Source organism: Zeus faber, assembly GCF_960531495.2.
Source record: "Zeus faber genome assembly, chromosome: 7".
Taxonomy (NCBI): Eukaryota; Metazoa; Chordata; class Actinopteri; order Zeiformes; family Zeidae; genus Zeus; species Zeus faber.
In genome coordinates, this window is record NC_137203.1 from 25,664,098 (window position 1) to 25,676,893 (window position 12,796).

The 12,796-nt window shown below is 46.0% G+C and overlaps 1 protein-coding gene across 1 annotated transcript in view; it reads left to right on the plus strand.

Moving 5' to 3' along the window:
• Positions 1 to 593: 593 nt before the first annotated feature.
• Positions 594 to 12,796, plus strand: part of cux2b (cut-like homeobox 2b) — a gene marked incomplete at both ends in the record, with an annotated part of 81,526 nt that continues 69,323 nt past the window's right edge. Inside the window, one exon of the mRNA XM_080004301.1 lies at positions 594 to 656. Coding sequence (XP_079860427.1) covers positions 594 to 656 — 63 coding nt within the window. The remainder of the gene's footprint in view (positions 657 to 12,796) is intronic.

A 12,796-nucleotide genomic window follows, 5' to 3' on the forward strand; every position in this document is an offset into this window, starting at 1 on the left:
GCTAGATGCTGATGATTATGAAGTTGGAAGAAAGTGTTAAAATATGGAGCTGTTTTGCCTCATTGTGCATAACGCCCGACTGTTTGTTTCCTTTTTTTTTTTTTTTAAATACGGAAAATACGTGTTTATTTTCTTTTGAATTCCAGACGGTATCGATCAAATCTCCAGCCTTGACGTCAGTATCGATAACTTTTCAAAAGCAAAAAAAAAAAAAAAGCAAAAAAAGAAGCAAAACCCAATCAAGCGTAATTGTCCATTTAATGTTCGCACGGAGGCTGGGACGCACTTTGTTTTTCGTCCTCCTTCCAGTTTGTGTCTCGGGTTAAACCCCCCCCCCCCCCCCAAAAAAAAAAAACAACCCCAAAAAACAAGAAAGAAAAAAAAAAAAAAAGATCCAAGCATGTCGGCACACTTCCTAAAACACAGCGTGGAAACTCTCGTGTCGAGTCAATTCATGACTTTTTTTTTTTTTTTTTTTTTTTTTTTTTTTTTTAACTGGGACCAGTGATCTAAACGCTGTTTAAACGAGGGGGGAATCCAGCCCACATATTTATTGCAGCCGCTGGAAAAAAATCTCCTCAATATCCCCCAAGATGGCCGCCGATGTAGGATCGATGTTTCAATATTGGAAGAAATTTGATCTCCGGCGGCTCCAGGTTAGTAGCCATCCTCACCTTTTTTCCCTCCGCGGATCTCACGGCGCGACGCCCCGCACCGTGGGCGTTCGAATGCGGGGTTTTCGGACGGTTTTGGCACGGGGGAAAGCGGCGGCGGAGCATTGATAGTTATTAGAAATTGATCCTGTTCTTTGTTCGGTTCAATCATTGATCAGCGGAGGGAGAGCGGCGCGGCTCCGGAGCCTGGGATCAGCACCGCGGACAGCACGCATTCCGCTCCACGCCGGGGCTGAATAAAAGCTCCTCCGCGCACGGAAACTTTTTAACGCGTCCGTGGATCTCCCGGATAACTTTTTTCCCTTTTAACCAGTTTAACGTTTTCGCCTTTTTTTTTTTATTTTTTTATTTTTTTATTTCCGTTCGCGTCGGTCGCGCCGCCACCGCGCACCCACCCCCTACCCCCGGCGCCGGCGCCAGGCGCAACATCCACTGCACCTTTATTCGTCTTTGTCGTTTAAATTCGGGGTTTAAAAAAGAAAACTAGTCGCGAAAGTTGGTGCCGTTGAGATTCGACGTGGGATCGTCGGACGATTTGCGCCCCCCTCCTCCGATCAGACCGTACGATACGATATGTTTTATGTATTATATCGATAACGCAGTTTTTAGATGAGTAAGCTATCTCTCCGACTCTTTCCACAGTGAAATGCACTGTGATGTCGATTGCACATGTATGTTATTGTGGTTTATAGCGTTTATAACTGAGCAGATCGCCAGTTTACCGACGGAACAGCAGCTATATTATATACATCATGTAACATTTCCTGCAGGTTTGCTGATCCAGTTGGAAGTTTGATTCATTAAACCACAACGTTGACACGCTGCTAGCAGGGACCATTGGAAGCAAGAGAAAAACAAACAAACAAACAAAAAAAAAACCAAAAAAACGTTGTGGATTGCCTGGAATCAGGTGTTTTTGTCCCCTTGCCCCAGCCGCATTGGGCAGGCAGAGTGTGTAATTGTATTCCCTGCTAATGTTTGTAAAATCAGCCTCCAGAGCAAGGGCACCGTGCTGCTGGATGACTGATGTTCTGTAACATGAGCACTGACAGCAGCATGGCGATCCAGGTCCTGCCCAGAAGAAATCAGATCTGTTCTCGGTGGTCTGGTGTGTTATTTTGGTGTTATTCTATTCTATCCACCACCACCACCACCACCACTACCACCACCACCACAACCACCCTATATCAGTCCACCAGCCTACTGGACCCTACGTCCACTGTGTGATCCACATTCAAACGGGCATTGTAGGCTCCTACATGATCCATATCGTATCCTATATCATATCATATCATATCATATCATATCATATCATATCATATATCATCTCATATATAATCTCATCTCATATCATATATCATATATCATATATCATATATCATATATCATATCATATATCATATCATATCATATGTCATATATCATATCATATCATATCATATCATATCATATCATATCATATCATATCATATCGGAGGCTTTCTTATTCCAGAACCAGGGATCTGTGTGCACTACCAATGATGGATGTAGGCTATAGTTTTCTCCTTTTTTTTTTTGAATGGAACACCAAAAAGCCTCACAGCTAAAATGTGTACTGCCCTCTTAAGGATGGTCAAGTTGTTGCCCGGTGGTCTCGGATTTAAAAATCGCCGCAGATACAGTATGTGGCGCATGGTCAAGAGCACGGTCATCCATGGCCGATGAAGACTATGTTCTGTCATTTGTGCAATTAGAGTAAAGCAGGCAGCTCATTAACCCTCATTGACGGAATGATAACAATATATAGACACCCTGCCTGTACAATTGGGCGAGTCTGAGCCACCACTGTTACTATCACTACTTCTGTGATTGACTAGAGGCACTGCTTCTACAGCGGTGCTAAGTATCTGGAAGTTAGAAGTGCAAAATGATATGAGATATTTTCCCCACACTTTGGGAACATTGACTTTAGTGTTACATTTTGTCACAATGTCTGGTAATGTTTACATTATTTGCACTCTGCATCACTAGTGTGTGTTAAAAATAACACACAGTTGGTTATCTAGACTAGATGTGAACGTGCGTTAAAATGATGATGACACGTCGAATCGGAGATTCCTCACGTCACCAAATTGTATTTCTTTGATTTGCAAACGTGTCTAAACAGATTGGCCCAAACGCGTCTGTCATTTTATCATCGCTCTGACAGCTATGCAGCGCTTGTTGTTGAAGTCACATCGTTGATGCGTAAACGCGTTTTAAAGTTGACACAACTACATAGGCTGAAAAGGAATCATCGATTCACCATTTCTCTTTACCTGCGAAGTCACAGTTTATTCAAATTTTCCAGCCGTATCGCATCACCACAAGCCTAACCCTAACATTCCACATTTGAGAATTTCCTCCACTGTAGACAATTTACTTAAGTCATTCACACAACGATGACTTGTTTTCTCATATCTGTAACAATAGAGAGAGAGTGTGTGTGTGTGTGTGTGTGTGCGCGTGTGAGTTTTTTCATGTTTGTGCAGCAGATTTTGTGCCGTAGAGCGGGATGGGGATGAATAATTCACCTGCCCGCCTGTGATGAAAAGAGGCCAGAGAAAGTGAGAGGCGCCAAGGTGGGGTGACCTTGGTTCCTGCTGGCGGCAGGTTACACGGCCGTTGCCGTGGTAATCATTCACACCAGCCAGATGGCATTTCCGTGGGCGACCGTGAAAAGGACGGGTCAGGGGCTGTCCTGCCAGGTCCTGCCGGGCCCCCCCCTCCAAAAAAAAAAAACGACTCCCGCCCAACAGGGCCCCGAGTAGAGGCTTCAGCCCTGCATTTCGTCCACCGCTGCCGCCTGAGCTCAGTAATTGAAGCTGTTTTTCCTGCCTATCGTCCTCAAACCAACAGGTTTGTCAAAACCAGATTAATCATTCACCCCTCAAGCGGTTTAAGGGCATGCTAATGTGCGAAGCTACCATCAAAGCAACGCCTTTAAACTTTTTTTTAAGGGGGGGTTTCAGAAAACTTGGGGCCCGCCTGCCTTAACCTACTCGGTACAATAATCCCTCTGTTGTTTTTTTCTGTTTTTTTTTCTTCTTGGTGATGCTGCAATGCTGTGCTCATACAGCGTAATAATGTTCGGCTTATTTGTTACCATTTCTCCCAGCCTTGTTCCTCGCGCCGTGAATCCAAGAGGCGAGGCGGCGGGGTTTTTTCTTTTTCTTTTTTCTTTTTTTTTGCACAGGAACAAAAGCGGGTGATTGTACTACATTTAGCATGACTCAGTTGCTCCGGTGTCAGCTCTAATCCACACGCGGAGACAACAGTATTGCCAAACAGTGAAATTGCTTTGCAGCCGGCGAGCCTGGCTGCCTCCACTGCCAGACGGCTCTGGGTGCCACTTGCCAGCCCCCCCCCCCCAAAAAAAAATAAAAATATAAACCCACCGAACCCCGCAAACTCGAATTGGCCGCAAAAATCAGTCTCACTTCCATTCATGCTTTCACATATTTCCTTGCCGATGTTTGTTAACGGCACACGCCTCGGTCTAATCTCATTGTGCCGTGAGCTCCGTTTCCTGCACAAGAAAGAATGAAAGAAAAAGCAAAAAAAAGCCGCGTTCTGCCACTCAGCGCGCCGCGAAAAGGCTTCCGAGCAGTTGTAGGCCGTATCGTCATTACTTCAATTTTTCTTTTTTTCTTTTCTTCCGCTACTTTTCCTCCCGTTGTCAGATCTTTTTTTCCGCCGCGTTCTCGGTTTATTAAGGGGGGGGGGGAAATACAAATAAAAAAAAATACAAACCCAGGCGAGACCGGCCCGACTCTCATCGCCGGAGTTTGATTTGCGCGCGGCCCACCATATAAACATCTCTTAACACGCTTTCATGTTATTATTGCGTCTGCGAATCAATGGGTGTGCGGGGCATGTCTGTCACCGCGCCTTCTTCCTTTAAGTTGCCACTGCCTTTTTCTTTTTCTTCCTCTTTTGACAGCGGCAACAAAGGAAAAAAAGAAAGAGGGAGGGCTTTTTTTTTTCCTACAGGACTATCTCCTGGTAAATTGAGATGTGGAATCCAGGAGCCATAACCCACCACCACCACCTTCATTAGACGCGAGTAACACCAGAGAGCGAGAGCGACTGAGAGAGAGAGAGAAGTGAAACAGACTTGAGCATTAAGCTGTTTAACCTCTCCGTGTAGCATTAGCGGTTGCGACTTCAAAGCAGATGCCTCGGCGTTGGGAGCGGAATGACAAATGGGTTTAGCGACAGCTACGGTGAGCGCTCGCAGGAGAGGGGTAGAGCGGGGCCCGTCATCAATGTCAGCTTAATCACTTTGACCTTCCTTCAAGTAGATTTCCATACCTTTCCACACGGGCGTCTCCCCGTCGCCCCATTTCCCCGTCCCCTCGCCCCTGCAAAGTGTGCACGCCTGCCATTTGATAAGCCGCCAGCGCTAATGTTAGCGTTAGCGCGTCTTGTGTTTTTTTTTTTTTTTTTTTTTTTATAAAAAATTCAATGTTAGCTCCTGTTTTCAGAGCGGCCAGATGAAATTTTTGACCTTTTGTACAAATAGGATTCAGTGTATTGATCTTTTATCTTTAATTTAAAATTTTTAAACTTTCACGTTTTAAATAGTTTAAATTTAAATTTTTTTTAAACATTTTTAATTTTAAAATTGGTTTACTTTTACATTGTTCTGCTCTTTAATTTGTATATTATTATTATTAATATATATTATTGTATATATATATATACAATTCGGCCGTAATTGGTTTGTCGTTAACTCTCGCAGTTGGGGAGTTTTCATATTCCTGGATGTACATGCGGTTTTGGCTATGAATGTCATGGAAAAAATAACAAAAATTTAAAAAAATCCACAAAAAAATGTATACCCAACCCCCAAAAGGAAAGAGAAACTATTTTTCAGTGGAAAGTCTTGGGTTGATAAACTACAGTACTTCAAATTGAGGAGCAAGTTTTATTTTTTTATGGCAGTGCGTTTTTATGTTTGTGTGTGTGTGTGTGTGTGTGTGTGTGTGTGTGTCTGTGTGTGTGTGTGTGTGAGGAAGAGGGATTTTTTTTCTTCTTCTTCTTCTGTTTGTTCTACTGCCCCTAGGCTGGAGCAATTGCTTTGCAGGAGTAAATAACCAGCTTTAACAAAACTTCAGGGACACATTAGTCTGCCGGAGGAAGGCTCCACGGCTCGGCCGGGTGGCCTCCCTCTTCCTCTTCCTCCCTCCACCGGGGCGGGCAGGAAGCGCCGGGGCGGGTCGGTGCTGCTGTTGGTGCTGCTGGTGCTAGTGGTGGCGGCGGTGGTGGGTGCAGGAGGAGGAGGAGGAGGAGAAGGAGGAGGAGGAGAGGGTGGGGGTGGGTCGCTGCTTTGGACGAGGTAATGGCTCATCGGTATGGGCATAAAGCCGCGTCCCCTCACTCCCCGCTGACAGCCGGTCCCCTGCCCGGCGAGTCCATATCGAGCCGCGTTTCTCAGCGCGCTGGCTTCGCGTTGTTTGTTTTGACCGTCTGGCGGCACTGCAGACGTATTGAGCACCGGCCTTTCTTGTTCATTTTACTGAGCTTACGGCGAATCCCTCTCCGCTCGCTCTCTCTCTCTCTCTCAGGTCTGCCTCGGCCTCTGTATTTGGCGGGGCTTCACTGGTTGTAATTCACCCCTCTTTTGTCCATTCCGTCCGTCGCCGGTGAAAAAAAAAATAGAAGCCGTAACTTATGTTGTTTTTTTTGCCGTGTGTGTTGCTGTGTGTCATGACGCTCGCCCGCTGCGTTGCGTCGCGGGGGTGGGTGGGTGCCGTGTGACGAGGTGCTCCTGGGCTCTTGCACACTCCCGAGATCAATGCTTCACTGCCCTTCTGCAGGTGCTCCATGGGGGATCCCGGGGCCGACACTATTAAGTGCCACGACACCGCTTGTGTGTGTGTGTGTGTGTGTGTGTGTGTGTGTGTGTGTGTGTGTGTGGGTGTGTGTGTGTGTTTACCAGCCGAAGGGAGTGGGAGGGCTCATGCATGCCGCCCATTTGTGTCGCCTATTCGTCCTTATTTGAAGCCAGGTAAAAGAGAAAGATGGCTGCACGGCGGTCCCTTTCGTGCTTTGAAGAACAAGATGTTTTTTTGTTTTCCAGATTCTGCGATTTGTCAGAAGAATACGAAAGGTGTGTTAACGGCAAAAAGCCAGATGGATCAGGCTGCCGTCCCGCGCGTCCGTCCGTGCAGCTGCTACCCCCACACAGTTAATTACTCTCTTATTCATCCCCAACAATGGGGCGGTTGGGTAGTGGGGGCGGTCGGGTGGGGGTGGGTAGAGGATCGGAGCGGTGTTTCTGCCACTTTTTCTTCTTCTTTTTCTTCTCCCTCTTCTTCTTCTTCTTCGGCGGGAAGGTGCAGACTCGGGGCCCCTTAAGCGAGCGAGGGGCTTCAAGAGGTACAGTTTATCATTTTTAATGGAGAGAAGCGGGAAAGCGGGGGACATGAGGCTACGGGCCGGCGTGATTTATACACCAGCCCCAGCCGGCTGGGGAAAAGAGAGCGAGTCTATCTCTCCGTCCACACCTCCACTTCCAGTCGCCCACCGCCGCCGCCACCGCCGCTCATATCAACTCCCTTTGGCAATTTCAGCCCCTACTTTCCAGTGTGAGGGTGGGAAAAAAACCCACACACATAAACACACAAACACACACACACACACACACACACGCATATTCTCTCCCAGAAAATAACAAAAACAAGCCAAAGATGAGCACCATTTCACCTACGTGGAAGGTAAAAGAACGGTCAGAGGAAATGGCCCTCCGGCCGATCTCTCAGTCATTATCCATTGTTTGTGCCGCCTCTTCTATTTATTTACACTTGCACTCTAATTGGCAATTGCTGACATGATGGCACTCATTCAATTCATCACTTTACCCCGAAAAGCCTTTCCCTCTCTCTCTCTCTCTCTCTCTCTCTCTCTCTCTCGCTCTCTCTCTCTCTCTCTCTCTCGGTCCCTTCCCGGCCACGTTTGTCTCTGGCTCGGCCCACTTTTGTTGTTTTCCTCGGAAGGCACTGTGATGTCATCTGCCTCCATTGTCACCTGTTCATTTATTCTTCCAGCGGAGGGCATTTGGGTATCGATCGGGGGGAGGAGGGGTGGGGTCTGGCGGGTGGGCCTTGAGGCGATTCTCTCTCTTTTCTGCCTGTCTCGGGGTGCTCCCTGGACCTTGTAATCGTAATTAAATATGCAACTTTTGATAGGAACAGGGACGGCGCTTTTTTCTTTTTTTTTTTTCCATTATAATGTGGTCACTGACAACCCCCCTCCCCCACCCCCCGCTCATTCAGGAGAAAAGGATTTGTTCAGGCTTCCTGAATCCTAATGCCGAAAAAAAGCAAGAAAAAGAACAAAGAAAGGAATTCAATCGTCTCCCCCGACCATTTTTTTCTTTCAATTTTTCTTGTTAGTCTCCATTGTATCTCCCCACTGTAGTTTATTTTTCCTCCCCCTTTTCCTTCCCGATGAATTTCATGATATTTCTTCCCCCTCCCTCGCCCCTCTCTCTCTCTCGCTCTCTCTCGCTCACTCTATCTCCCCACCCCTCCCTCCTTCCCTCCCTCACTCCTCAGCGGTTTTCCCCAGACAGGTTCCACAGTGTTTTAGAGGGGATGGATTTAATTGCTCTGTGGGGATTGGTTGGCTGTGCCGGGCTTGGCTGTTTAATTAGTGTACCCTGCCGGGATTGGTTTAATGCTTCATGATCTTGAAATTGTCTGATTGTTCAGTCCTCCGGGGACTCGCGCTGCCTACGTAGGCCAGCAGGTTTAGCTAAACATTGCCCCAGGCCTCTGCCGCATGTGGCTGGAGGAAGAATAAGCTCTCAGAGCCCCAATGGCGGGCCGTCACAACCAGATCTGTGGACATTATTTTGGTTATGCCCACTAGTGGACATGTGGAGTGGACCTTCCTGAGAGCCTCCCACCCCCTTGATCTTACACCATCGGAAAGTTTGCATCCCGCAGCGTTTCAGCCCGGCTTCGGCGGGTACGGTATGGAAATGATAGGATTGACTATTAATGCAGTCCCAATATTTGGACTGTTAAATTGTGATTTTTTTTTTAAATTATGATTTATCTTAGGTGTAGTCAAGCTAAATGAAACCATAACTACTGATCTATGCGTGTAGTTCAGCACTGGATCTACACATTTGCCCGGCCGTGTTCTGCTCGTCTCTGTCTCGATGCAGATTGAAAACCTCCAGCCACGCCGGAGAGATGAGGTCGTCAGGAAGGGCTACGTAGAATCCCTGAATTATGTGCATGGTCACCTTGACTGGGGGAAGCTACGGAAATTACATTTGTGTAAATGGGCGAGGGGTGTGTGTGTGTGTGTGTGTGTGTGTGTGTGTGTGTGTGTGTGTGTGTGTGTGTGTGTGTGTGTGTGTGTGTGTGTGTGTGTGTGTGTGTGTGTGTGTGTGTGTGTGTGTGTTTGTCCCCTCTGGCAGCCTCCCATAGCATGCCCTTGATTTTGGTTCAATCACAGTGGGGAGGTTGACCTCAACGGTAAATGCGCCTTGGCATCGGATCCAGGATGGAGGGAGAGGAGGCGCGCGGCGCTGCGGGCAGCTGCGGCGCAGATAGCACCTAGCGAAGGCTAAACTCATTCCACTTCATCAGACTTATCGAGCACACTCTCTCAAAGAGCTCAACCTTGAAGTGCATAAATCTCTGCTGGAACGATAATAAGAATACCTTCCTCAACCTGTCTGTCTGGACTTTATAATGCGTTTGTCCTCTCAGTGAATGATGACTGGGTGTCTTTCTATGATTACTTTTTTTCTGTCTCACTCTCTCTCTCTCTGAGCTTTCTGAAGCAATGTAAATATGAATCCTCCAGGTTGGTACCACCTTGACCTGATAACATCTATCGCTGTTTATTGGCTCATCCATGCTTTTGCCAGGTGGGTGGAAAGATCCATTTTTCTCCTGGGCCCGTTTTTACTATTTGGCCGAACCCCCACCCAACCCCACCCCCATAAGAGAGACAGAAGCGGATGTATCGCCTAGGTGACGGCACAGACCGCAACCAAGCTGCTTCCCTAAAGAGAGACACCCCTCCCCCCCCCAGGCCTGTTCCTCACCCTCGCCAGGAGAGATGCCCTGATTACTGAGTGACTGTGCTGGAGTTAAGAGCCACATCAAGCTGTTTGGATTGTTGTTGTGATGACAGACGAGCAAGAGTAACCAGAGGTGGTCGTGCAGACACTTAAAAAAAAAACCTTTTTGTCTAATGTTTCCCTCTGCTTCTGCTCTAGCGGAGACACATTGGTTGAATTGCAAGAATATGACGATTGCTCTTGCCCTATCAGCATCTTTCACAAATATTGTGCTTTTTTTTTTTTTTTTACAAGGGTCAAGTCGTACTGCGTAGAAGTCGTATAAGTGTATCTGGGTCAAAGTCGGTCGCCACAGAAGGGTTTTGTAGACAAAACAAAAATGCGTACAATATCATATATATGTATATAATTGGTGAATGCCGGCCCTTCCCCCACCGTCACTCTGTTTGGGCAGAGCTTGAGTGCGTCTAGACGTGCAGCATCATTAACCCGCTGTGACCTCGGCCGCTGATGAATTTGCTCGCACTTCCCCCCGCAGCCCTGGCGTTAGCCGCCCTCCTCCAATCCACTGGGACCTGCCGAAGCTCCGGACCCGCCATTAGAGATACTCGCTTCCACGGGCAGGCATTAATAGGCCAAGTGGCCGGAGCCTCTCCCAGACTGCTGAATAATTCAGGCCGTCTGGGCCGTGTCTGGTCCCGGGGCGCTGCGTGGGGTGGCGGGGGGGTGGGGGGGTGGGGGCAGAGGAGGGTGCTGCCCGGAGGTGCAGAGGTTAATAACAGGTCTGCGCCACTCTGTGTCAGCAGCACCCCCCCCCCCTACACACACACAACAACACACCCCGCCCGGGCCCGCCCCGTCCCGACGTATGACAGAATCCTGTTCAGTTGATTAGATTTTTCCAAATGGATCAATTTTTAATCAGCGGAGCATCTGACGACGGTCAATACGCTCGTCGCCGGGAAGACAGTTGCTGGACAGCCGTCTTTATTTACAGGAATGTTGTTTTTTACTGTATGCAGATGTAAGGGGGTAACTTTGACCACTGCACCACTACAGTGTTGGAAAATCTGACCCCCACCCCGCCCCACCCCGCCCCACCCCACACACCCCACACACACACCTCCTACAACAGCACCACCAACGGAAGGCTACTCTTCAATATACATCTAAGTGAGGGCAGGGATGTGGACGTCGGACCAGTGTCTCTGCATCTCGTGCGTATCGGTGTTTGTCTTGTGCATGGCGAGACTTCTGTCAGTCATTTGTGTGTGCAGTGAGTAGGTGTAGAATGAGAAGAAAGTAAGGACTTAGATGATTTATTAGCATCAGGCTTTCATTTGGCAGCGGGGAGATCGTAACATGTTAAATAACAAGGAGCCCATAAAGACAATGTTCAGAGCCACTCTGTGACTTGGTGATGGGGTCGATTTAGGACTCCATTTCACGTACGAGTTACGAGGACCTCTGGGTTTTAACAGTTCCCCCTTATTATATATATGTTTACATACATAATGTTATAGGCATGTACCATATATGTCTCATAAGAGGAAAAAATAATGGTCGACTCAAAAGGTGTTAAAAAATTAGCTATTCACACATCCATTTACTTTTAGAATCATAATGACCCAAACAGTTGTTATGGATTTGTATTCAGTTGTATTCAAGTGTTGATTAAGAAAGTTAAGCAGTTTTTATCAAGTCTATCTATATTCAACATTTTTTTTATGAGCTGTATCCAAGTGCCCTGCCTATGCTGCTAAACAGGGCTAATATACACAATATATCCAAGTGCAATCCCTAACAAGAAAGACAAACTAAGTACAGAAGTGAACCCTCCACTCAATATCCTCCATGTGCAGACGGTGCCTTATTCAATAAAAACACAGATACTGCCCCAATCGATATCAGGGCTGGGTATTGAAATTCAATACTTTCATGGTATCGACCAAATTGCGGCCATGCCATTAAGTATTGAATAATTCTGTAGCATTCAACACCAAATTTGTTTATCGAGTTCCTGTGAGGTAAAAATGAAAGAGAAAAGTTTTCTATAGTAACTTCTGTCACGTCACTTACTTTTTCTTAAAACAGATTTAATTTAAATGAATCTCGCCAGAGATGCTTTTATTTTGAAGCATATATATTTTATTCTTTATTCTATGTTTCCATAATAAAAAATAAATAATATAAAAAATATTTTATTTACAAACTGATGTGGTTTTTTTTTTACTTGTTGGAAACATTTTAAAATTACACCCTAGTCACAGTGGAAATGCATGCAATGCAATGTACCAACATCGGCAACTTATTGGCATTCCAACTAAACAGCTCGTTTACATAACATAATTTTTTGCATATTGACATTTGAGCGTTACCAAAATGACATGTTGGCATAAATACATTCTGGCATCACGACAAATTGACTTAATGATGTATCGGAACGATAGTGACATTTTGGTTTAATTACATACTGGCATCATGACATATTGACTGGATCATATAATGTCATTTTAGAATAATTACAGATCAAAATTATGACCTTTGCCCGTTTATTATATTAAAAGACATCAGGAAATAATTTAAAAAGGGACTCTTCAATTTGTTTTAACTTCAAATAAAATGGGAAATATACAATGAGATGAGATAATTTTGCCTAATTTCTGCCTTGTTTGAAGTCATGCATTTATAGGACTGTGATATATTCATATATTCATCGGGCCGGCCCTTTGGTTAAGATTTTTTGATACGTGCACTGATATTTTCTTGATGACAATCACAAAAAAATATATAAAAATAACTCAAATAGCAACACATTCATAAATGGTTTTTTTTTTTAAACCACAGTGATGCCAAACCACTGCCCGAACGAATCATCTTTCCTTCCTCTCAGACGCCACCTTTATGCAGAGGGAAGACTTTCACATTAAGGGGAACTTTTTCCTTTTTCCTCTCGCTAATGAAAATGTTGTGAGCCTTTGTGCTGTGGCGCCAGTGGCGTTGTTTTCCCTTCATTCGCTTTCTGATTATAGAACTGTACAAACTGGGGGAGCTT